Source organism: Podarcis erhardii (assembly GCF_964252035.2).
Source record: "Podarcis erhardii genome assembly, chromosome: 5".
Taxonomy (NCBI): domain Eukaryota; kingdom Metazoa; phylum Chordata; class Lepidosauria; order Squamata; family Lacertidae; genus Podarcis; species Podarcis erhardii.
The window spans coordinates 85,928,680-85,955,645 of record NC_138509.1 but is presented as its reverse complement, the minus strand read 5'-3'; the positions used below and the strand labels follow the sequence as shown (position 1 = coordinate 85,955,645).

Here is a 26,966-nt window from a genome sequence, read left to right as displayed (position 1 = left end):
AAGTGGGTTATGGGGAGAAAAGAAGAGGAGGAAGTTCCACTGTACAAGTGGAAGTCTGCTTTGCAAGCAGAATAGCAGTGCTGGATACAACCAGCGGTTTCAACACTGCTCAAAACCATTAAAAAAAAGAAGGGAAGAAAGCAACATAAATACAGATTTTGTCAGTCTGGAAGTTTTACAAAGGTGTATCATTACAGATTTAAATGCATAAATCGGACACAATCTACTGGGAACTTCTCTTGTGCAAAACGTCATTGAAATGATTGGGAATTGCAACAACTCCTACTCCATTGATGCTCTGTTCACATAGGAAAAGTTCCCCATGATTGTCCCAATACCTTCGCTGATCCATGGCTTGACTTCCCCTTGGCAGGACATTTATTAGCCCTGCTGAGAAAGTGCAGATACAATCTCGTTGGCACTTTCATTTCCCTTTGCCGTTTTTTGAAGACTTCTGAATCTGAAGTTTTAATTCCTTGATCATCATCTCCAACTTTTGCCTCGCTTCTCGTTCCTGTCTCAGTTCATCTTGAAGCTCCTGTCGATCGGCCTCAGCATGATCCAGCCTCTGCCTTAGCTCTGCCAGCTGCACATTTTTAAAAGGAGAGAAAAGGTTTTAAAACTTCTTAATGTACCCCCATCCATGCAACTCTAGAAACCACACAGTTGTTTCTGAAACAACATTAAGTAAGGTATGTACAGACTCGAGCCCACTGATGCGGCAATGTGTGGTGCCTGCTTCAAAAAGTGGAAGCCAAGCGGCAGTCCCCAACTCGCCTCCAATTAGCCACCAGCAGCACTAGTTTCCAGCAAAATCTCACCACGCAATGCAGTTAAGAGAGGTGCAGAGGTGGGGTGACAGCAAAGGGGAGGCCACAAGCAGCAAAACAGGACATGCAGAGTATTCAGTGCATAATAATCAGCATGACATTTCTGTCTGTCTGTCTGTCTGTCTGTCTATTTATTTATTTGACTTGTATCTCACCCTTCCTTCAAAGCAACTTAGCAAAAGGCAAAAATACACACGCATGTGTGTGCAGGAGCGGACCTTGGTAATATGCTGGCCTGTGCGAGGCCATAATTTGACCTAAGGCAACAATGACTGTAATCAAAATTAAACCACAGTTCATGTTTAATTACGATTTAATGCAAACAAGCAGGGTGCTGGCGTAGTCAGTTCAAAGATTCCCGCCTTGCTTCTTCCCCACACCACACCGGGAGCAACAAACCGCAAGTCATGACTTCTCGTGTCGCCTGAATCCAGCTCATGGTTTGTTTTCCCCAAACAAAGAAGCAGTAAACCAAGAGCTAACCTTGGCTACTAGTCATGGCTAGTCTGGACATAAACCACAGTTCTAAGTTCAGATGTCACAAGAAGTCAAGGTTTGTGGTTTGTTGTGACCAAAAGTGAGGTAGGACCAAAATGGAGAATTTCAAGAAGCACGCACCAGCACATTACTCATTCACATTAAACCAGAGTTCAACATTATGAACCGGGCCATTCTGTCCTCTGGGAAATGCATTCCTCATGACACACATAAGCCAATTTACTAAACAGAAATATGTAGACCAAGATTTCTCTGGAATTAGTGAGCTATAGAAGCCATCTAGTGGAGAGCTTTAGTATAAATTTTACATTTCAGCACAAATGTAACAGGGTTTCTTTACTACCAGCATACTAGAAAGTGTTCCTAACAAATGATTTACAATCTAATGATGGGATCTTACATACACTTACTCTGAAGTAAAATAAGTGGTATATAGGGCCAATTCATGTATGGTTCAGATTGCTTAAGCTACCCATGTGGTGGAGTGCAGGAAAAATTGTGACCTTTTCTACTACGTACAGTGGTATCTTGATTGTTGAACAAATCAGCCCCAAAATGCCACAAACCTGGAAATGAGTGTTCCGGTTTGCAAATGTTTTTCGAAAGCCAAATGTCCGACGTGGCTTCTGATCGAGTGCAGGAAGCTCCTGCAGCCAATCGGAAACCACACCTTGGTTTTCGAATGGTTCCGGGGTCAAACAGACACCTGGAACGGATTAAGTTCGACAACCAGGGTAACACTGTATAACCTTTAATGAGAACTGGAGTGTTTATACAAGAACAGCTCCATCATTAAGTCAGTCTTGCATTTAATGATTCAATCCAGAGGCAATAGTTGATTGGGAATTCCATGCATAGATTCAACACAGGTGTGTGAGAGGGGAGGCAAGAGGGATGGATGTCTCCATTCCTCCTCTAGCAATCTGCTTGGTTTCCAAGTTGGCTGTGGAGGAAAGGAAACCATTTTCCCCCCTTCAGGTTCTGATCCTCCTCTGCTGGGCCATTTGACGGAAGATTTTTCTTTACACTAGCCTAGCATCTTGTGTTTCCATGACAACAATGGGATATGGGTCTTCCCTTCTTCAACCAGCACAGAAACACCAGCTCCTGGCCTCCTACAAGGCTAGTAAGAACATTTGCAAGCTTGTTTACGAGGGGAAATTCGGCTTGATAACCTTTGGGGTTAACGCTACGATGCTAGGATACAAACTAGGATAACAATCCATTATTGTTGTTATCCTAACTAAAGAAGTATGGACTTGATTCCCATTCAAATAAGAAAAGAGGGGAAGGCCTAACTCTAGTTTCCCCTGTCAGATATCATTCTAATTTTCTCTTCAGAACTAATGCCCCAAGGATGTCTTAGATCTGGGCTTCCAGTTCCTCTCTGCCTTAATGGAGGCAGCCCCATGATAATGGGAGATTGTTGGCAAAGGATTGAGGGTAATTTTCATTGCAAATTCCCCCCAGGGATGGGGGCGGAGAACAGGCTTCACTTGCAGTACTGACTCTCGCTCCGGCATGGAATGAGAGGGGCAGGGAGGCTCTGAGTGCAAAAGCACTTCACCTGCCAAAAACCCTCCAATAGCACCATTAAGAAGCAGAGCTTCTCCTGTTAATTAGAGCTTAATTGGACTAAAGTACAGGTGAGTACTAGAAGAGATGAGATCACAAACTGTGGAACTAACCAACTGCAAGGACTTTAAGGTCTGAACCTGAGATAAGACTTAATTTGGTGCAAAAGATGGTGGGGGGAGGGGAGCCTATGGTTTCTTTAAAGTTTTCTTCTCTACATTTATGATTCAGCAACTCTCCTCTGAATGTTAGTTCAAATTATAGTTGTACAAGCAGGGATGGAAGAAATTGGATTATAAATATGGAATATAACATCAAACGGAACTGTGTGTAAAAAAAGGGAAAAGGGAAGGAAGCTCTATTTTGCAAAAGGTTTACAATGGAAACTTAGAGCTGACTCTTCCCCGTCTGTTATTATTTATGAAGTGAACTGAATAACACTAAGAGGACTCGGGATTTAATTTAATTGGAAGTATGATTGCTCATTTATCTTCAGTTGGAAGGAAGGACGAAGGAGTCTGTGAACTGCCAAAGAACTGATAAGGTTCTTTACTGAGTCATCTGCAGTTCGACAGACCGCTCTTCTTCCCAGGCGGAGAGGAAAAATGGTGAAAACAGGTTATTTACTGGGACATAGTGTCTTTTGCAGCTGCAAAAAGTTGCAAAGCAATGACGCACGGGACAGAGCTATGGATAAACTTCTGGAACAATGAGATATCAGCTCCAACCAAGGCATGACGAATAACAGCAACAACCGGGGTAAAGAAAGACATAGCATCTTACAAGGACAGGAAGAAATACCACAGACAGAATAATTGCCATACACAGGAAGAACAAGCATATAGTTTGAGTTCCTCACTTGTAGTTTTATAAATCATTTAATGTGTCAACACTAGAAGACGTTATTAATATTGCAGTTGTTGTATAAGGGATTATTATTATGACCAGAATGTAATGGAAATTAGTAAGATTTTGGCATGCAGAAATATAGAAAATTATCAAATCCAGCAAGTGGGGGGGCACTTTATCTAAATTATATAATATGGAATTTGAACGACTGGTATTAATAATTGTATTATAAATTGGTATTGTTATAATGAGGCTATTATTGGATTGTAATTGATATCTTAGATCTAGAGGAATTGTAAACTCATTGTAATCTGCCAGTCGGTACACTCAAGGGAATACTACTCATGACACCCAAAGGTATAAGCCTCAAGCCACAATTCAGTGGAAAAGTAAAATCCCCTGCCTTAAATATATCAAAACTATGGTTCTTTTGGATTAGTCAGCTGACTGTGGTAGAGCCAACTCACTAGCATCTCTAATAAGGGCTTTAGTCCATTTATTAAGAAGATAAAAGATATATGGGGGAAGAAGGGGAAGAGAGACATACCTAGTTAATAAAACTGAAAAAGCTTAAATTAATCCATAATAGAACTAAGGCACAAAAATAGATCAGTGTATTGACTGGAACTGAAAAATGAATTTAACATAAAAACTATATAAGGAATACTTTTTACAGGCCCTGCTTGGTACAGAAAATCAACCATACTCAACACATGCCAGTCTTTTAAAGCATGCTGATATTTGTGGTTCCAGTGGTGATACCAAATGCTTAATAAAACCCATTCTATAATCAGAGAGGATAATTTTTAAACAAGAATTTAGGAGACATACCAAACTTGCATCAAAAATTTAAGTCAGGCATCATCATCATCATACATTAAACCATCTTCTTTAAAACTGTCTATAGAGGGTGTGTGGGTATATTTAAAACTGTCTATAGAGGGTGTATTGGCCCAAACCCACTGTATTTATTTATGGCTTTAAATGCATAATTTCTGTATCTGTTACAAGTTTTACATGCCTTTGCAATATAAAGTATTTTCTGCTATTTGCTATGCTCCAGCAGCAATTTCATAGGTAATTAACAAGCGAAGACCTACAACAACCAGGTTAAACTAATGTTTTGTGCTCACCTGAGCTGCATATTCTGCTTCTTTGTCCTTTTCCAAGTTAGAATCGCAGGTACATTTTTGCTTTATTACCTGCTCTAACTTCTTCTCCAAGTCCCTTTGCTCAACATAAAACTCTTGCATTCTTTGAGCATGCTCAGTCTGCAAAGATTCAAGTTCTTTTTGCAAATTCTGCTGCTCTTCTGTTAACTCCTTCATGGCTTTTGAACTACTTAACATTTCTACTTCCTGTGAAGAAAATGACCAGAATTACAGAGTGTTAGCAACACCACAAAAGCACAAAGCATTTATTTCTATATTGCAAACTTCTACGGTCACTTGTCATTTTTGTTATGCAGAATATAGCTTCAAGTTTTGTGGCACTTATTTGAAACCAGAGAATGGATAAATTTCATGTTCTTGGCAGCTTTTCTTACAAAAATATATATAACTATGTTTGGCTTCTACAGTCCATAAAAACTAGATTCAGTTTGATGTATGCAAAAATCATACTGTAGGCTCAATGGAAAAGCATGTACTTTGCATGCAAAATGTTCCAGCTTCAATCCACAGCATCTCCTGGTAAGGGTTGGAAAGACTCGCTCCTGTATGAAACTCTTTAGAGAGCTGCAATACTGTGCAAGGTGGACCAACAGTCTTGACTTGGTATGCAGTAACTTTGTTCATCAATACAGACTATTTCAATAAGTTTGCACACATGCTCTACAGTCATACCTCATGTTACGTTTGCTTCATGATATGTTTTTTCAGGTTGCGTCCCATGGCAACCCGGAAGTACCGGAAAGGGTTACTTCCAGGTTTTGCTGCTTGCGCATGAGGAGAAGTGCTAAATCACGCTTCGCACATGCGCAGAAGCACCAAATCACGCTGAACACCTGCACAGATACGGCGCTTCAGGTTGCAGGCTTTTCATGTTGCGAACGGGCCTCTGGAACGGATCTCGTTCGCAACCAGAGGTACCACTGTATTACCTATTACAAGCTTGCACATCATGTTCGTGAACCTGACAGCTAGTGAACTAAAACCAGTTTAGCGGCGTTACAGTAAAATTTGAGTAACCTGAGTCAGCCCTTCAAATCCCTGGTGTTATGTATACAGTGGTGCCCCGCAAGACGAACGCCTCGCAAGACGGAAAACCCGCTAGACGAATGGGTTTTCCGTTTTGGAGGCGCTTCGCAAAACGAATTTCCCTATGGGCTTGCTTCGCAAGACGAAATGTCTTGCGAGTTCCAGCGGGTCCCCCCCCCCTTTTCCTAAGCCGCTAAGCTGCTTATCAGCTGATCCGCTAAAAGCCGCTAAACCGCTAATAGCGCTAATCCACTAAACTGTCAATGGGCTTGCTTCACAAGACGAAAAAACCGCTATATGAAGAGCCTCACGGAACGGATTAATTTCGTCTTGCGAGGCACCACTGTATGAAACAGGAACACTGAAAAAAGAATGAGCTTGGCACCGTTGTTGTTTTCATTGCCTCATTGAAGAAATTCATGTCTGACCACTCCAATTTACAAATAGTATGTTTCTGTAACTATTTTCCAGTACGCCTACAAAACCCAATAATGTTTCTTTAGCTATTTTTCAGTATGTCTGTAAAACCCAAGATGATCCACATTAACACTGGAACAGCTGTTTTCATAGAATTGCAGAGTTGGAGGGGATCCCAAAGGTCATCTAGTTCAACCCCCTGCAATGCAGGAATCTCAGCTAAAGCAGAGAATCATAGAATTGTAGAGTTCGGGCTTCTCTCAGTCTCTCCTCACAATCGTCTTTTACTTTCTTGACACTTTACCCAGCTACGCTTTGTGCTCTCATTCAAACCCTTTAAAATGTTCTCAAAGCCTAATGTTATTTAGTGCCATCACTATATATTTCCTTTAAGCTACCTTCAATTTTGAAACCAAATATTGGGATGGGAAAGGTTGTTTTTTAATGTTTAGTGCTTTATTATGATTTTGCCACCCAGAGTGGCATGGGCAACCCAGTCAGATGGGCAGGATACAAATAATAAAATTATATCAGCTTCAAGGAGAGACATACTGTATGTGCCTGAAGGAACTGCACACCACTAACTGATGGAATCTAGCAGGCATATTTACATCTAGCCAGCAACTACATCGGGGTCGGCAAGGTTTGCCTTGCCTGGGCCGGTTCACTCCAGCAGAGCACGCCTGCGATTGCCAGCGTCTGCGCAGATGCGATTTCTGGCATCTGCACATGCACAGACGCGATTTCCGGTGCCGCAGAAGCGAGTCCCCGTGCTGTGCTGCACCGGTTTAGCGCAGCACACGGGGATTCGCCGAGCAGGCGGCTCAGTTCGGAGGAGGCTCATGGGCTGGTCAAACAACCCCCATGGGCTGCTTGTGGCACATGGGACTTAGGTTGCCGACCCCTGAACTGCATGAATGTTTAAGGGGGGATATGAAGTATCCAACAGTGCACCCAAATTTTTGTTCATGCTTCTCTGGCTCACAGGCTACATGATTCAATTTGATATCTCCACTTGTTATGCAGCTCTTGCTACTTACTCAGGGCGCACTGCAGAATCAGGAGTTTAGCATATGCCTTTCAAACTTACACTGATCATATTTACTCTTATCTGAGTGAAGTCTCACACTGTCAAAGGGCAGTGTACACCAATCTAGAAATACTTAACACTTTTAAACAACGCAAGCAAGAATCATTAATAGACCCTCAAACCACAGAAGGGCTCTTGTGTTATGGTTTCATACCATAAGTAAATAGAAAAGCTGGCAGAGAGCTGGTACAAAGATAATCACACTAATTAAGCCCTTAATCCTTTGCAGCAGAGTGAATTTCATGCTTATTTAACATGCTAATGTTACACATAAGCATAAGATTGTGTAAACACCTAAAGTCTACTTGATTCACATTTTCTGCACAATACTGGAGCCAAGTGTTAAACAGTAGGCTTCAGCAAGGCACTCCTAATTCAGAAATCTTGATCAGGCCCCAGTCTGGGTCTGAGGTGCAATGAGGTGTCTTGCACAGCCCCTAATTAAAAATTAGGATTTAAAACCCTAATTAAACATGTGGTTGGTAGTGGTGAGAAAGAGGCAATGCCTCCATAATCTCCTTCTCCCCCCACACCCCACACCCCTTTGATAGCTATGGTTTGCTCCAGGTAGACCTGACCTGAGGTGATCTGGAGCTCCCTCAACCCACTTTAGATAAATCTCGAATAAGGTCACATCAAACTTGGTTCAGTTCAGGATCCAGGTTTTGTCTGGAACCAGATGCACAGCCCTATTCTATAGCAGCAGAGTACTATATGGAATGGGGACGCGGGTGGTGGTGTGGGTTAAACCACAGAGCCTAGGATTTGCTGATCAGAAGGTCGGTGGTTCAAATCCCCGCAATGGGGTGAGCTCCCATTGCTTGGTCCCTGCTCCTGCCAACCTAGCAGTTCGAAAGCACGTCAAAGTGCTTTTTCAAAGTGCTTCCCGCTCCGGTGGGAAGGTAAACGGCGTTTCCGTGCGCTTCTCTGGTTCGCCAGAAGATGCTTAGTCATGCTGGCCACATGACCAGGAAGCTGTACGCCAGCACCCTCCGCCAATAAAGCGAGATGAGCGCCACAACCCCAGAATCAGTCACGACTGGACCTAATGGTCCGGGGTTTCTTTACCTTACTATATGGAATGCTGAAGGATTGTTCCATACGGCTTCAGACAGATTTTTGTATATACTAAATGATTCCCTTTCTCCCATATTCAAGCCAAAATTGTACTGGCGGTGGTTAAATCAGTCTTGTAATTTAATCCACAAAATTAATCACCAATATCAATTTACAGGAGCCTATGCTAGTTGTTGCCAGTGATTTGTGGCCTAGAGGTAGAAAAGGGGAGGTGTGGCAATCAGTGTTGTAGAACTCCCTACTTAATTCCCTATAGGCAATTCTTAGTGGCTATCTACACCCTCAGTTTTGTGTCTAATGCTATCTCAAGTATCCCTATTCCGGACTTCCAATCCTTTGCATTTTGTGTAAGGAACCTCTGGACAGAATATTTCCAGAGCACTTCCTCCAGTGCAGACACACAGTCTACAATGTAAGAATTTATAATTATGTAGTCATGGCATTTTAGCATACAATACAGTGGTGCCCCGCAAGACGAACGCCTCGCAAGACGGAAAACCCGCTAGACGAAAGGGTTTTCTGTTTTGGAGGCGCTTCGCAAAACGAATTTCCCTATGGGCTTGCTTCGCAAGACGAAATGTCTTGCGAGTTCCTGCGGGTTTTTTCCCCTCCCCCCCTTTTCCTAAACCGCTAAGCCGCTTATCAGCTGATCCGCTGATAAGCCGCTTATCAGCTGATCTGCTAAGAGCCGCTAAACCGCTAATAGCGCTAATCCGCTAAGCTGTCAATGGGCTTGCTTCGCAAGACGAAAAAAACGCTATACGAAGAGCCTCACGGAACGGATTAATTTCGTCTTGCGAGGCACCACTGTAATAAAAAAGCATATCCAGGTGGTGACTTTAGATTCTAAAGATTATTCCAGTAACACCTGAGGTTTGGCAGCCAAGTCAGCAATTTCAGGATTATATTAGTTTATAGTATATTAAGTTAATGTGACTTGAAATTATTGTAGTTAACACTTCCCGGTAATCAAGATTTAAAACCACTACAAAAAGTTATGCAACAAGCAGGTTTCAGAAGACAGAACAAAGCTAAATCAAATACATGCCATACCATCTGAAGATGCTGCTTCTTTTGCAAAATTGTATGTAGCTTTTCTTGCTGTTTTATATAGGTTTTCATTACATCTTCCATCATTTTCCCTTTGTCATCATCACAGCCAGTATCACGTGGAAGAGTCTGAGATGAAGTTTGTGCACTGCTGATTACTTCTACTACGTCTTCTGTAGTCACTTTGGAAGAGATCAGTTCAGCTTTCCTTCTGCTTGCAGGTTTAATGGATACAGGCCGCTCTATAGGAGTCAAAAAGGTAGGAAAAGTAATGATTGTTGAAATGCTACACTGGAAAGCAGCTGCACGTTACAAGATGCAAGTGTACAGAAAGATGTTTCTTTTTCCTACTCACCTGAATTAGCACACACTTCTGTACTAAGTTTCAAATCAACTTTCTCTTGTACTTCAAGAGAAAGATCCTGAAAGAAAATGGCTTTTTTACGTTTGCCACCGCTGTGTTGCTTCACTGACTGTCCCGGTAGAGATTTAATTACCTCTGAAATCTTCTCTGCGGTTTTAGTAGCTTCTTTACATTGTGGCACAGAAGAGGTAAGGGAGACATTGGGAGCAACCATTTTATCACACATATAGAAGTAGTAGCTGGAAACAAAAAAATAAAAATGCAGAATTAATTTAAAAAAATTAATCAACTGAATTTGAACCAAGCATGAATTATTATTACATCTTAGGTTTTAAAACCTGGGAACATGAATTAATTTGGCTTTGGTTACACCAGAACAGATTTAAAATGGAAATCTGTTTTAAAGCAGTTGTGCATATTCATTGTTTAGTTTAACAGGATAAAAAACAAATCAACTAAGGAAAGCCAGGCGGAAACCAAATCAACTAGTTGCTATCATGAGATATGAATGTCTCATTGACAAGGATGAATAAAGAGAAAGTGTTAGTTTTTGTGTATTACCACCGTACCTCACCTTATTCAACTCTGTACTCTTGAAAATTTGCATAATGCTTTTAGGCTATTGCTTTATCACATAGATTTAACTGTATATTACACAAAACTATGAGTGCTCAAATTGTGCAGAAGATGCCACTCATATTGCATAAATAAACCACATTATAGTAATGGAGCAACTTCGCTTTTCCCACAGATGAATATCAACAGGGTTACAGCTGTGAGTTAGTTTAAAGGCAGAGCAGATTAATTCCTAGTAAAACCAGTTCCTTCCCTTATTAACTAACAAAGGAATCCTACCATTTTAAGTTTTTGCTTATTTACCTGAGGACCGCATAGTTTCTTATGTGGGAATGGCTGCACCAGTGTTTCTGCTCCCAAAAACTTCATCTGCAAGCAAATTGCTACAGAGCAGATAATAAATGCCTGTGTTCTCAGATTGAAGTGGAGGCACATATAGGAAAATTATATAGTGTAAAGAAGCTGCACCGCAGCATCTAAACAGCTGTCATCAGCTTCGTAGACAGTCTTAATACATTTAAAGAAAGACCACCCTTTAGTATAAGATTCCCATGGTGGAAGACAATTCATGGAGATGAAAATAATAAAATAATTCTCAAGTGGAAATGAAAAAAAATTCTATGTGTAGCAGGCATAAAAGATGTCCAGCATAAAACCCCAACCAAAAGCCAGTTACAGAACATGCTGAAATGTCCTTTCACTGCTTGGCATTTGTATTTGCCCAGACATCAGAGCTGGCACCAGGAGAAATCCTCTAAGGAGGGCATGCTAAATATGGCCTTCACTATCCATTGAACTTCAGGAAGTGGTGTAACCCTCAGATGAGGGCCACTGATGAATAATGAAGAGTTCAGGTAATCTCATACTGTAGCAGATGACTCTTCATATAACCTAGTCCAGTGTTTCCCAACCTTGGGCCTCCAGCTGTTTTTGGACTACAACTCCCATCATCCCTAGCTAGCAATACCAGTGGTCAGGGATGATGGGAATTGTAGTTCAAAAACAGCTGGAGGTCCTAGTCCAAGCCTCTATTCATCACATCCGTCCCACTCTCCAAAATTTGCACTATAGAAATTGATAACACCACCATCGTGTTCTGCAGGTTCTTGTACACTACCTCGGCAATCCTGTGTACATGGAAGTGCTTTGAACACTAACAGCAGCATATAAATCCTAAAAGCATACTTTCAAAAGTGCAGTGTCGCAGGCTCAACTACTCTTATTTCCTATGCAGTTTAAATAATATTTTATTCCCAATATCAACTACGCGGGAATTCATACCGCTATTTAGAAAAGGAAGGTGCAAAGAACACAATTAGCTAAGCAAATTTTAGTCACAGAATCATAGAATTGCATAGTTGGAAGGGAATATGAGGGCCATCGAGCCCAAGACCCTGCAAGGCTTGAACCCATGACCCTGAGATTAACAGCTTCATGCTGTACTGACTAAGCTTGTTTTAATGTTTTCTCTTCCATTTTCCTGTTTTTTCCATTTGTGTTATGCTGTAGAAATCTGAAATAATAATGTGCAATAAAAAAAATGTTTTAAAGAAATTCTCTTTTGGGGATGGAAGCCAGATACATTTTGAAAGCTATTACGAATACCTGGGACAGAGGGAATCTGTTTGGCTGGTAGATATGTGACCATAATGAAGCAATGTGCTCTGTTTGTGAAATTAGCTGAGGAACGGCGCATGTGATAATTCAACTGCTACATCAGCATTATACAGACATGTCATCAGCAGAGCAGAACTTCCCATGGTTTCCGTGAGCTGTGAAGCGTGTCAACTCTTCACATGGTTGAAAGACAGCTGCATTTAATTTGTGAGACTGACGGACAACTATACAGCGCAAGTGGAGTCTCCCATACAGCAATTTAATGTTAAAACAACTTTTGAATATAGACTGAAGTTGCTATTGTACGCACCCACACACATACCCAGTGCAACAATATATGCCCAATTAACTCTGGACCAAATCTAGCCTGAGAAAAGCAGCTCCTTGACAGGCAGATACAAATCACCCCTCACCGCCATCCGCTTTAGGAATCTGCTTCCTAACTACATTGGTACTTGCTGCTGTAACACATCCAGCTTTACATTAGCCTAAATTGTATATGCCGGCAAGTCTAAGAGAGAGGCAACAGAGAAATCTGTGTCAACTACAAGCAGGGTAATCAACCTTGCAGGTAAGTGGGAAGAGCTCAGCTTGGAGAAAAATGTGAGTGGGGCAGAACTGGATTGCTTGCAGGGGTAAGTCCATAGCATAGTAAAAAGAAAGCTCTAAAGCAAAAGGTGCAGGTAACTGAAGGGCTGAAGAGCTGGGATAGAAGAGCCAGGAGACACAACAGGTTCCGAGAGAACAGTGAAAGTGCTGTTACACTTGCACTGGTCTGGTCCCAAAAGATGGAAGGAGCAAGGAACAAAGAATCCACTTCCTGGGCCTCCTCCTTTCAACATCCGCTTGACAAAGCTTAAAAGGCCCATATTCCGGCCAGCCAACTTCAGTCACTCAAGCAACTATGTAGTAATTTTCCCTACATATGCACCTTAAGTGTTCAAGCAGGTCTTCACTTAGCAGCTGGTTTAAGTCTCTGGAGGAAAAGAATGAAGGTGGTCCCAGACAGGCATTTATTGCAGAATCAGCGCTGCTTAGGCACAGATGTTTTTCACCATACTCACAAGACATCACCAAAATGCCAGCTGATTATTATTAATTGTTTGCATTTATTCTGGATTTCACCTTAATGTGGAAGATGCAATATATAAAATAACAGCTGGATGTGGAAGGTCATTAACAAATTTTGGGGGGTGGGCTGTTTGTCCCATGAGATGACATTTGGGTGTGTGGCCTTTATTGCCACACCCTACTTTCATTTGCTCCTTACCTGATCACACAAGCTAGCTGTTTTGTTTCTGGTGGCTGAAACTTCACAATTGAGTATGACCATTTCCATTGATTGCCCATGCTGAAGTCACAAACAAATGTCAGCAACCTGGTGCAAAGGAACTGTTCTCTCAGGAATGCCACAGAGTACATGCGACAGATTACCTTGGAGTCTGCAGTACATACACTGGGCTCTATTGATATATGTTTGTTAATAAGGTGCTTTTGCACAAGACCTCTATGAATCTTGCACAAAACTTATACAAGTCAGGTAAATATCACTCTTGCACAAAAGCTCAGTTTTACAAAGAAATCAAGAGTTGTAAAACAGCAACTGCAGTGAGTGTACCAAAAGGAGAAGGGGAAAAAAGAGTAGAAACTGCTTTGGAAGAAGTGGCCCATAATACCAAAGTTCAGCTCTAGATTGGTCTAGAGCAGAATGGGGTATATCTGGCCCTCCATATGCTTTTGGATTACAAATTCTGTAATTCCTGGCTGAGGCCAGGATACTTATCGTTCTGAAGGGAGATAGAATCCAACAATATATGGGGAATCACAGCCTCCACATCCCTGGCTCCGGAGGCCTATAATTATTTCTTAAGAAATAATTTCTTAAGACACATGTTACATATGTGACCAAACTCTAGAACGTTCACTTATCCTTGCGCAAAATATGGACTACACCTCTAAACTTCAAGTTGTGCATTCACTGCTTATATTCTTGATAAACAAAAGGATGTTTACCTGGGATGCATGAATGAGTGCGGCTGATTAACGGAATCTGCTTCCTGCTTTACAACTGGATACCATTGTTGAAATTCTAGGTTATACTGAGAATCTGCCTGAGGAGGGGAAAAAAAATATCCGCATTTATGTTTTATGATACAACATTCCAGTTGTGAGAGTTATGATCTGGAGGAACTGATTTACAATTATTTCTCCAATGTCATCTAATTAGGCAGGAGAAATTACAAGGCAACAAAACAGAAGCAACAGTAGAAAAGCAAGATTACCTCAGTTTTCCCCATTCCAATTACAGATGAAAGAATTAGCAGCTTTCTTGAAAACTGGTCATCTTCCAGCTTTTTTACTACAATAAATATACTATGCCACACATAGGACCCTGCTCTGGACAATGCTCCCATACTGGCATGGGGTGGGCTTGAAAGCCTCCCATGAGTGACCAAAAGTGATCCTGTGCTTCTTTTGATCAAAGTACATGCTTCAGAAATATTCATATATTGCGTCAATGGCAGCATGTGGGATTTTAATTCAAGGTTCTTAATACCATCGTCATAGCAATGTGTATCAGTATGAAACCTTCATAATGGATAAAGATGGGAAAGGAGCTAGGGTTTCCATGGCCAGATAAAATACTTATTTCAAATATGACAGCTTAAAAGAACCTTGAGAATTTCAACTTTCATTTCTGAAGGTTCAGCAAGTATAGGACATGACTGCGGAGAATGAACAAACAATGTTGTTCTTCCCCCAGTGAAGGAGCACCCGTAGAATAACAACTGAAAAATCTCAGATCAGGAAGCCTAGTTACTGGCTTCAGCCTCTTTCTTTTAATCAGAAAGCAAATTAGTCAGGTAGATTTTTTTATAGAAAAAAGTAACAAGGAGGAGCTGGCAGAAGTCTAGATGCAAACCTTGTCTGCAAAAGCCACATGGCTTTGCCACTTCAAAATGTGTTTCACATGTATACATCAAACAATGTTTCTTCTGTAGCAAGTGTTGTATTAGGATAAATTGGGCCACTTCAAATGGGACGAAAAGCCTAAATGGAAAGCACTACTGCATGTGAAATAGCATCTCGATTTGTGTGATAACTGCAAATTGTTAAGAGTGAGAATTTCAGAGATGTAGAATTAATTCAGTTTTACCATTAGCCCATGACCTTGCCTTTTCGTTGTTCTATCCCAGCTAACAAAGCATAAATCTGAGTTCTTAAAAAACCGCTTCTGAGAATACCTGAGGGCCAGCGTGTGCTTTGGCTACTCATTACTCACCACTCAGTTATACTGTGAAATTAAAAAGCAAATTTGTTCCAAGAACCAACTTTGCAGAGAGCATTCATAGTGAAACTGAGAAGCAGAGAACAGAAACAAGAGTTTTAGTATGTTTGTGTTTAGATCACAGATGGTGAAACTTCAAGACAGGGATCCTCCCCGGGGCAAATCTGTTTCAGTGCTTGCATCAAAGTGCTTGCATCTGGAGGCAGATCTTTTTCTTCCCCTTTGTACATTTCATGTATGTGCTAAACCACGATGAGTCATTTCATATGCTTTATGTGGAGGAGACAAAACACTATTTTCACAAGACACATGGAGATGTATATGTGCATCAGAGGAACTAAAAACAGCTGGAGTTCCTAATCATAAGAACTTGCCTTCAAAAACATTTGTTTCTCCCAAATTGTGTCACAAGGAGGACACGATATCCATCATGAGGTTACTAAAAAATGATGGAACATCTCAGCTCCATAGATAATGCCAATCCTTTTAACAACTCTGCACTTGAAGCCAACAACACCTTGCAGTATGGCTTTGGATACTGTACTTAGTTCGCTTTTCAACCTTCCCCAAATCATAATTAATTAAAAACATGCAAACCTATTATGAGAGTCAAATAAAAATTTATCACACCATTATGTTTTTAAAAGGATTGGACTAAAAGTTTCAACAGTAACGTTTTTTTTTAATAAGGGCAAGTCTTGAATTTCCCCCTACCCTCCTGAGTAATTCTTATGCAGCACTGCTTCTCTGATTCTTGCATTTTCAGCACTTACAATATATTTAGAGTCCTTGGGAGGGGGGTGTCAGCCAAAGCCAGCTAGGTGTAGTTCATATTAGCGGAAGGGCATTCCTCTACCCCTCCTCCACCCCTTTTTTTTCTCATCAAAATGTGAAGATCCCCAGAATCACTGCATCTTAACTATTCTTTTGCTACTTTGCTTTTCACATCTCAGAAGTGTTAGAAGCACTGCTGAAGCAGCAGAGTGTTTCTAGAATTTCTGTTAATGCTGGATAAGGATGTTCCTATTCTCACCCATATAAATTCTCCTTATAAAAGCTTTAAGTAGCATTTTACATTCTGTTAAGCTAAAGGAGAGGATATAGTTGTATCATTCTTACCCAGATGCACAATTACTCCTGGGATAATGTTAATTGTCCTGCATTTTACAGATAACTTGCCCAAACCCAACAGCAATAGTTCCTCTAGAAATAAAGAGGGGGAATCACCACAACTCAGATGTAACCAGCTTTCTTTATATATTTCTTTCCTCCCACTAGGAAAAGAAAAGGGATTTGGAATGATGTTCAGAAATATGTTCAATACACATAAAGATCAGTGCGGTCCCTTCTGTTTCTTCATGCAAATGCATAGTTGCTCAACTACAAACATGCTAACACCCTGCCTCCAGCAGGAAGGGAGGATGGTAGGTAGGTGAACATGCGTGTTATTATAAGGAATGGTGTTGAGTGTAGAATACTGATAGAGAGGTCCTTAGCTCTACGCTTCTTCCATATTTTAGGTAATCACCCATTACCAAACAAGCACTATTCTACACATGAGATGAGAATATAATTCCCTGAAACTGTAATTTAATATTCTATCCACGAGACAGCCCTGGCCTATTATGTATGAGGAGTCTCACATTGGCACATCAACAAAACCATAGTCTTCATAGCAGTCGTCGTGTCCTTATTTAAATTCTCCCTCTCGCACAAATCACTCATTAAAACTCATATTGTGAAGGCTCATGGAAAGGTCATCTGTATTTATACAGCAATATGTAAATGCAGCACAATATTTTGGTAATACATAGCCCTTCATTAGCCATATTGCAAGAATGCAACAAAACGATAATGAGGTTGTTTATAAGCCTTGAGACACAATGTATCAATCATTTTCTTTTAAGGTAAGCCAAAATATTGTCTAATGAGTTACCATACCTTAAGCTGTGTTGTCATTTAATGAATAGCAGCACACTTGCTACATCTTTAATGATCATATAAACCTGATTAAGCTGGGAAATTTATAGTTTCTGTTGCCATAACAAGTTCAGTATCTTCTTGGCCTGTGTACCTAGAACAAGTAAGCTCCCAATCACCCATCTGTGGTCCAACATTCATTTAGAGCTGTATTATTGCCAGTCAATGGACAATTCATGGCTGAGACGACGCCTCTAGGCAAAACCTCACATGAACTGTACTTCTCGCTACTTTATTTTACTTACCCTCCACTTCTCCCAACAGGCAGACAGCATAAGAAAAATGAAGAAGCTTGCCTATGATTAAATGGACTGATTTATATACTCATCCATGAACAGAAGTTGATCCACCAAAATCCTACAACTTTTATCTATTTACTATGACTATTGGAAAAGCAATAAATGGAAAGGGTAGCGATTAGCTTTTTCCCCTCTCCTAAGTTTCGCCTCTAGAAAACCTGGTCTTTTAGATGGAGTAAGTTAGTGCTGTTTCATTTGTTGCTAGTTAAGCTTTTGCTAGTTATGAATTCTGAGTTCCCACCTCCTGCTTTCCCATCAAGCATAATGGGGGGGGGGAGTGTGTGGGGTTTTTTGGTACATATCATGGACATTTGAAATTTACAGATATGGAAAGTTCAATGTAGGTACTGTGCTGGAGGAGACTCTTGAGAGTCCCATGGACTGCAAGAAGATCAAACCTCTCCATTCTGAAGGAAATCAGCCCTGAGTGCTCACTGGAAGGACAGATTGTGAAGCTGAGGCTCCAATACTTTGGCCACCTCATGAGAAGAGAAGACTCTCTGGAAAAGACCCTGATGTTGGGAAAGATTGAGGGCACAAGGAGAAGGGGACGAGAAAGGACGAGATGGTTGGACACTGTTCTCGAAGCTACAAACATGAGTCTGACCAATCTGCGGGAGGCAGTGGAAGACAGGAGTGCCTGGCGTGCTCTGGTCCATGGGGTCACGAAGAGTCGGACAAGACTAAACGACTAAACAACAACAACAACATGTGCATCCACCAGTATAGCAATTGCTCTCCATGAAGGAATTGAGTTACAGCTTGCCACTACCCTTATAAAGATACACGCAACGATTCCACCCATCTTAATATGCCTCCTCTTGAGAATTCTTAGGCATGTAAGCATGAGGCTGAAATGGCTACAGATATGCCCAAACTGCATTTTGAAATGACTGCATCGCACTTTGTGGATGAGGCTTGCTGCCTTCATCAGATGGGGCCACGTAAACATATGAAGATGCCTTATAACCAAATTAAACTACTGACTCTTTTAGCCCATTACCATCTGGTCTGTCTGGCAACATCTCTGCAGGGTTTTTCCCCAGCTTGCTATCCAAGACTATTAATTGGAGATTCCAGGGACTGATCCTGAGTCACTCTCAATAAAGGCCATCACTCAGTGGTAGAGCATTTGCTTTGCATGCAGAGGGTCCCAAGTTCAATCCCCCATATCTCCAGGTAGGTCTGTCAGAGACCCTTGCCTGAACCCTGGAGAGCCACAGCTAGCCCCTATTTCCCATCCTCTCATCTACACTGGCTTAAAAAGAGTCTCTTGGTGCTTCTTGCTGGCTCTCAGTTTCTGACAACCTCCACCCATCAAAATAAGCTTTGCTGAGTTTTTAGAGTGGAACCATAGTTCAATGATAGAGCTCACAATTTGCATGCAGAAGGTCTCAAGTTCAATTCATACTATTTCCAAGCCAGCTTAGATGAAATCAAGCAACACATGCTAGGAAAAGGCTGAAACATTGGGGAACCTCTGTCAGGCAAGGCAGATGATACAAGGGGGCTTTGTATGTTTGTGCATTTGTAGTTTCTTTGATGTGTTATGAAAGACACAGTATATAGTACGGACAACAAAAAAACTCCTAAAGGCTACTTATATATAAAATTTATCCAGGTATTCACATCTCTGAATTAAAACAAACAACATTTTTCTATTTAGAAGGCAGAAAACACGAGGTGTTTCTAGGATTTTAAAAGTAGACACAATAATAATCAAGAATGGAAAAGATAATTATAGATATTTAAACACTATGCTCCAGCATAAAAGATATCTGTGGGTCTCGTTATCTGTATTCTTTTGGTGCTCTTTTAAAATAAATCACAATGACCTCTAACTATTTTCTTTAGCCATATTTAACTGTGGAACAGTTTACAACATATAACACCTAATGAAAAAGACAATAACTCGTATTTTGTAGAATGGACAGTGCTCCATGGTTAATTTATCATTGCCTGGTGCCAAGCTATTTATAACAAGGATGCATGCGTGTGTGTGAAGTAAAATCAAACAGGCAAGTCTGTACATCAATGTTAATTGATGTTCCATGCACTTAAGTCAGTTAGGAAGCAAGAAGTAAAATTCAAAACTTGTTAGCTTATCTAATATCCCTGGGTTTTAAAACACTGAAGTGTTATTTTGTTATATTTGCCATGATAACACTTCCTGATAACAACTTAAGTTTTTCAAAAATTTAAAGGGTCCAATTTACATTTAGGAAACACATATTTAGAATACTATTAATGAAATTTAAAATGTTAATTAAATGCAAATATTTTACAACTATAAATAAACTTACTTTAGCCTGGATTATTTTCTGATTTTTCATACTGAATTTTTCTTTCATTTCTTCCAAGAGACGCTTCATATTTCTCTCTTCTGGCTTGCCTAAATATTTTTTGTTAATATGAAGATAGCAATGCCATTTAGCTGACTCAAAGCCCCAGTGGCAGGTCCTCTTGTCAGGAGCTCGATGAGAATGCATCACAAATGTTTGGGGAGAAAACATCGAATAGCACTCTAAACACTGGATACATGGCGAATCTGGCTGCAGATAAAACTGTGGAGCAAATAAACCCTGACACTTTCCCAAGCATTCATGCTCTACTTCAAAGGCACCGCCTGTCTCTTTTAGCTGGGCCAGTGAATTCTTTGCGTGAAGCAGGCTGCCATTTTGAGGGAAAGTGCGAGGGCGCAGCAATGCATTGCATAGTCTCTGAGCATCAGTCAGTGTGATCAGCCCACAAGACGGGGCATTAAACGGAAGGATTCCCAAAACCTTTAAAATGTGAAGCTGGTCTGAAGTGCACCTAGAGCAATAGATGTAAAGTTCATCGCACACTGTGTTAATTTGCTGTAAAGAAAAGTCACGGAGCACAGAATTCAAGACTTGAGGCAGGCAAAGTCTCTGTTCCCCTCCAACGTTAAAACAAGATATAGACTCCCCTTCCAATAAAGTCTGTGTCAGCTCTGTAGAGCTGTCGGAAGGAACAAGCAGTGGACCAGGAAGGATCTGAGGCGATGGGAGAGGTACAAAGACAGAAGACGTGCTTTCTTGAGAATGGCGAGCAGAAAATGCTGCTGGTCCTCCCAGCGAACTCTGGCTACTTAAGTGGAATTGTGCCAGTGTATGTTTCAGCCCTGGATTTAAGTTCAAGGGCTCAGATGCTGCAGCAGTGTTTGGTTTGGCATCTTCCTCTCTGTCCTCCATAAAGTTTTCTTCACATTCATCCAAATGTTCCTTCTTTATTGTTGACAATTTATTTACCACAGTTTGTTTTACATGCATTTCTGTCATTGCTTTTTTTGCTGGAGGGCTGTCCTCTTCTTCTGCTGCAGTCCCCTTTTGCTTTGACTGACAAACACGGGGAAAGTTTGTCTGTACAGCTTCCATAGCTAAACTTTAGAGAGGTGACTCTGAAGTTTGATCACTGGCAGGTCTTTCAAATCTCAATTCCTGGTTGTCTCAGCTGCTCAACCAGTATGGCTGCTTTTAATTAAATAAGACACCAAAGTAGGTAAATGCAAAGTTCAACACTCTGCATTTAAAATCACAGCCTTTGAAGTTAAGGAATCGCCTAGAAATATGTCATTCAAAAATACTTTTTCTCTAACTAAATATAAAACGAACAACCCAATGCACATATAAAAAGGTTTTCCTCAAATCTTCAAGTCACTGGTCTTGAAACTGATCCAGTGATTTTGATCCAATAGAAAACTGTGATTTAGTACAAAGTTAAGCTTTGAAGGAGATTTCAATGTCTACAGGCTCTTCCATCAGAACACAGAAGTTCTCACAGTCTGAGATGTGCTGCTTTCAAACCTACACTTCTATAAGAGGGGGAGCTTTATGTATCAAATCTTGTTATTTGCACTATCATAGGCAAGGTTTTGGATTTACTGTCCAACCAAGTTTTCCAGTTCCATCAGTCTCAGTGTTAATTCACCAATAAACACCCGAGTGGAAGCGGATCCTAGATTGTTGTTTGTAACTATATGTATATAGGCGACCATTGCGAATAATGAAAATTAGCTCCCAGCCATCAGCAAAATTGATTTCTTGGGTTCATCCTTTCACAAAATCTGAATGAGGGATAGAAAAACAGACAGGTATTTTATAATCAGAAATGTACCAAAGCAATCAAACAGTTTCAAATTAAATTCATATATTTTAAATATGCACACTTAACACAGCAATAGTGTTTCCTGAAGTAACGTATTTTGATTAGTGAGAGTGCAAGCTTGAGTTACGGAAGCTTTATCTTGTTAAAATATTCTGGGCACTACTTTCAGACACTTAATCAAGAATAGCCAAATAAAAGAGATTGCTATGCGTATTTTCCCTTAGAACCAAAACTATTCACAAGAAATCCATGATCTCTCAAGATCTTGCCTTGGTAATGGACTGGATGACAGCCAACAAACTGAAGCTCAATCCAGATCTAGGGCAGTTCCCTAGACTGGATGGATGGGAGGTTGCCTGCTCTTGGAGGGGTTGCATTGCCTCAGAAGTAGCAGGTATGCAGTTTGAGGTACTTCTGGATCCTTTACTGTCACTTGAGGCTCAGGTGGCCTCCGTGGTGTAGAGCCCTTCTATCAGCTTTGGCAGGTGGCCCAGCTGCACTCCTATCCACACCTCTAGCTAACCATTGTTGTCTATGCTCTGGTAACCTTTAGCTTAGATTACTGTGATGTGTTATACATAGGGCTGCCTCTGAAGACAGTTCGGAAACTTCCAACTAGTGCAGGAATTGGTGGCCAGGTTGCACACTGGGGCAAGATGGTTTGAGCATATTACATTCTGACCCACCAATCCTGACTGCCGATTAGTTCCCAGGCCCAATTCAAAGTGCTGGTTTTGACCTATACAGCCTTGAACAGCTCAGGGTTTCCAAAAGCTGCCTAGCCCTACTTGTGGGGGAAGGAGGCATATTTTCTTCCGGCACACATCTTTGTATTTCCTCTCCCTGTTCCCCATTTATTCACCTGTGCATATTCAACAATACAGACATGTGCACTCCTGATATCTTATCCACCCCCTCCATTTTAATGTATTAACTGTTTAGACATATTATGAAATGACAGCCTGTCCTGCATATAATACAGGTCCTGAAGTTAGCTAGGCAGGATGTAAGCAAAGCAGACATTCCACTTGACTTCTCCTCTCCTCCCCTACATATTCTGTTCGCTTTACTCACATTCCACTCAGTATTTACCCCATAACCTATTTTGAAGGGGAATGGAACAACATAGGGGAGGCAAGTGTTAGTTTCTCTCCCACCAGCTTTGTTCCCTTCTCCTCTTGCCCCAATTGCTATTTCCTGGTCTCAGAATTCTCCAACATTTCCCCATAAATCTCTCTCTCTCTTTGTAATGCATTTCTCACCCCCTCCCAATTCACATATTTGTTATCTCTGCTGTCTCCAACCCCCATCACCAGGACCTAACTCCTCTCACTTTCATCACACAGTGAATCTACACAATATAGGCTACTTAGAAATACAGGGGTGATGAGAAAACAATAATTGTTTGGAAACAAATTATTGCATGGTTAAGTAAAATAAAATACTCTTGGAATTTGTAGGATTGAAAAAAGGAGCACTTCTCTCTCATACTTGGTAAATTCAGAATCTACAGCAGAAGTCCTAGGAAAATCAAAGTTCCCTTTAGCCTTTTGAAACTGGTATATAAAACACAAATAATTGCACTGCAACCATACACATTTTACATTTGGAACTTATGTTTCTCATGCAATAATGAAGAATGACAACACTACTATTGCTTCAGACAAAGCAACTCCAACATAATGTATTTTCCCTTTCAACGCATGAACTGCCTATACCCTTCCCTTCTAGTTTTTGGTTAATACTCAGCATTTTTTGTGGGGGGTGGGACAGGAAACATTTAGCACAGGAGTTCTTCACTCCCTAACATCAGCTCACTTCTCCCATGTCTAAATGTATATGCTTTCAAAATAGTCTTTCTCCAGACTTCCTCAACACACATACCACAATTACATGATTTATTTTACCCCAAAGACAATCAGAGCTTCCCACTTCCCAGAGTAACTTTTTGTCAAATTACCACACTCCATCCAAACCTAGCCCTACAAAAAAAAAAAAAAAATCACAGAGAAAGTCTTTCCCCTAAAAATCATTCAAGATGTCACAAAGAACCATTAACCTTACTAATATCCACCTAAGATTCCCTTTATTCTACCCTCCCAAAGACATGCAAAATCTAGCAGAATTTCTTCTCCCGTCTTTTTGCAATACAGTGGTACCTCGGGTTAAGAACTTAATTCGTTCTGGAGGTCCGTTCTTAACCTGAAACTGTTCTTAACCTAAGGGACCACTTTAGCTAATGGGGCCTCCCACTGCCGCCACGAGATTTCTGTTCTCATCCTGAAGCAAAGTTCTTAACCCGAGGTACTATTTCTAGGTTAGTGGAGTCTGTAACCTGAAGCGTCTGTAATCTGAAGCGTCTGTAACCCAAGATACCACTGTAATTCTTATACACCCATCCACAGTAAGCCACCTCCTGAATAAACACTCAAATATATAAATACCTGTATTATTATTATTATTTAAATTTGCATACCACCCTTCATTCGTAGATCTCAGGGCAGTTCACAGCATAAAAATACAAGAATGATATAGGATGTTAGTCAGCTCAAAGCCTGGTTGAAGAGGAACGGTTTCATCTGGCGCCTAAAGGTGTATAATGAAGGTGCCAGGCGAACCTCCCTGAGAACATTCCACAAACAGGGAGCCACTACAGAAAAGGCTACTAGCCTCCATTTTTAAACTGCTTCAGAGGATTCCTTAGAAAGGTATAAGGGCGTCCTTAATGAGAATATGGTAAACAAGCTTCCTTGAAAGTTCACTCAGTACTTTCCACCACCCTGCCTTTGCAAACTGGACCTGTCTATTGTAAGATCCACTCTTTTTAGTTTACACTGAGCAACGGGGAGGCCCACTAGATTGCAGGAACAGTGTGCACACCCTAGAACATTTCCCAGAATCCTCCGCAATATGCAGGCATTCCAGAGCAGGTGAGCAAGGGGTTCCTCAGCAGACAAGTTGGTCTGTGTGGAAAAGGTTCCCTGCAGCTGGAAATCTTTGAAAGCCACTCACTCAGTACCTTATAGTCTGGAAACTCCTTGTCCACAAACACTTCTGTTCTCATGAAACATCCTAAAGCAATGACTTAACATTCCCACAGCCAATGCATGTGTGCCTTTGCTTGCAAACCCCGACAAAAGCGGCCCTCCACCCCCCAGCCCCCCCCCATCCTGCGCTGAATCATTCCTGGTAGAAGCTGCTGCTGCTGACCTGCCCCCACCCCCGGTTCCCCCCCCACCGCCTTCTACTAGGAATCTCCTTCCACACCTCCAGCCCCAGAACCCCAACCCCAACTCCTCCTCTTCTTCTTCTTCTCGTGGAATTTCCCCGCCCTGCCCTGAACTAAACTCCTTTCCCTTCTGGCATCAGACTTAACCTGCTGCTGCAGACGCTCCTCCCCCGACAGGCGGCGAGGAAGGTTAAGTCTAGCTAGCAGAGAGGCGACGGGGGGGGGGGAGGGAAGGTTAGGCCGTGTGGGGCGGAGTGTCTGCAAAGAGTCTCTCCAAAGACGCCCTCAGATTTTCACCTCCTCCCCCCCCCCTGCAGCCGTATCGCCCCTTCTCTCTCTGTCCTCCCCCAACCTCCCCCCCCCAGCCCACGACGCCACAGCTTCCCTTCCCAGGCCGACGTTGCTCTCCAGAACAACCTCCCTCCACCCACCCCACTCGTGCATATTTGTCTAGTTTAGTGCATTAAATAAATAAAAATGTTTAAGGAAATCCTTTCTTTCCCCCCCCCCCCTCTTTGGAGGGAGGTTGGTTAGTCCGATCCCTATCAAGAAAGCGATCCTTCCCCGAAAGTCACACACGACACTAAGTAATAATTACCCCCACCTCCAAAAAGGAAGCCTATTTCCCATCCCCCATCCGGACAGGAGGCGAGTCTTCCCCCCCCCGGCACCCCATTTGCAATACACACACACACACACACACACACACACCCTGCAACTGTTCTCGGCTAACCCCACTCCATTCCCCTCCCCCATCCCCCTTCCTCCCTGGGACCATCCCTTTCTCTCTCCCCCCCCCCCACCATTGCCTCAGTATAAACACGGAGCCCCCCCCCCCCAATACATACACCCTCGTCTCTCTCCCCCCCCCCACACGCCCAACTCCCCCTGCCCCGCTTCTCTTCCTCCTCCCCCCCCCCCCGAGGGTCCCGCCGGCCGGCCGGCCTGCCTCACCTTCTTCCGAGGGAAGCGAGCGTCCTTTCCCCCCGCTTCACCGTCCATACCTCACAGCCGGGCTGCCCCCGACAGAGGAGCAGAAGCCGCTGACGCGCCGCCCACCCGTGACCTCACTGCGGAGACAGAGGAGGAGGAGGAGGAGGAGGGAGGAGGAGGCGGCGGCGGCGGCGATGGTGGAAAAACCACCGTGACTGAGACGGAGGCGGCGGCGGCGGCGGCGGCGCGCGGGCACGAACCCTCCAGGAGCGCGCGCCCCGCCAAGCCCCGCCCACTGTCTGGGCCAGCTGCTGGCTGGCGCTGCGTGTGTGTGTGAGGGAAAGAGCGCGTGAGGCAATACTTTCCCTTCCCTCTCTGTTTGCCTGGGAGAAAGCCAGCCCGTCTGCGCCGCCGCCGCCGCGTCCTCCTACTAACCGCGGAATTTATAGAGCTGTTCCCGCTCCGCTGGTGTCCGCCTCTTCCCACCAGGCCACCCACCCCCCAGAATATAAACACAGGAATACGTCTTCCCCTCGCACCCACCCACCATCCCTCCCTCCCTTCGCTCTTCCCAGGCCACACAACAACCGAATGGCTCCGCTGTCCGCGCCTGCCTGTCTGCCCTCCGCTTCCTTGTGCCGTATTTCTCCTCAGCGTCCGTTCACACGTTACGCGGGGATCGAAAAGCCCAGGTTGGGTTTCCCGCAGCAGGACGCGTGCAACTGGAGTGGACCGCAGCGCCCTCTGGAGTGCACGCGTCTTGTGTCACATTCGGGCTTTAGGACTTCTCGAAAGCAACGCTAGTGAGGGGAAGTCAGCTGAAAACTGCGGTTTTCACGTTGTTTCTTACTAGTTATTTCCTTGGTTTTGTCTGATCCGTCGGCTCGTCTCCGCTGCGGTTGTCGGGGATAGCGACCCCGGAGATTTTGGCGTCTGAGACAGGAAAGCCAAAGGCATTCCCCGCATA

General features: G+C 42.5%; 1 protein-coding gene across 1 annotated transcript; it reads right to left on the bottom strand.

Annotated features, from left to right (window-relative positions):
* SKIL (SKI like proto-oncogene) lies at positions 1 to 26,248 on the bottom strand. The gene is made up of 7 exons (XM_081862433.1): positions 26,021 to 26,248; positions 20,013 to 21,796; positions 14,155 to 14,252; positions 9,940 to 10,187; positions 9,588 to 9,826; positions 4,886 to 5,110; positions 1 to 586 (listed from the first exon to the last, which is right to left on the bottom strand). Exons 2-7 carry the CDS (start codon positions 21,105 to 21,107, stop codon positions 425 to 427), a joined length of 2,067 nt encoding a protein of 688 aa, XP_081718559.1. The 5' UTR covers positions 21,108 to 21,796; positions 26,021 to 26,248; the 3' UTR covers positions 1 to 424.
* Positions 26,249 to 26,966: the final 718 nt, after the last annotated feature.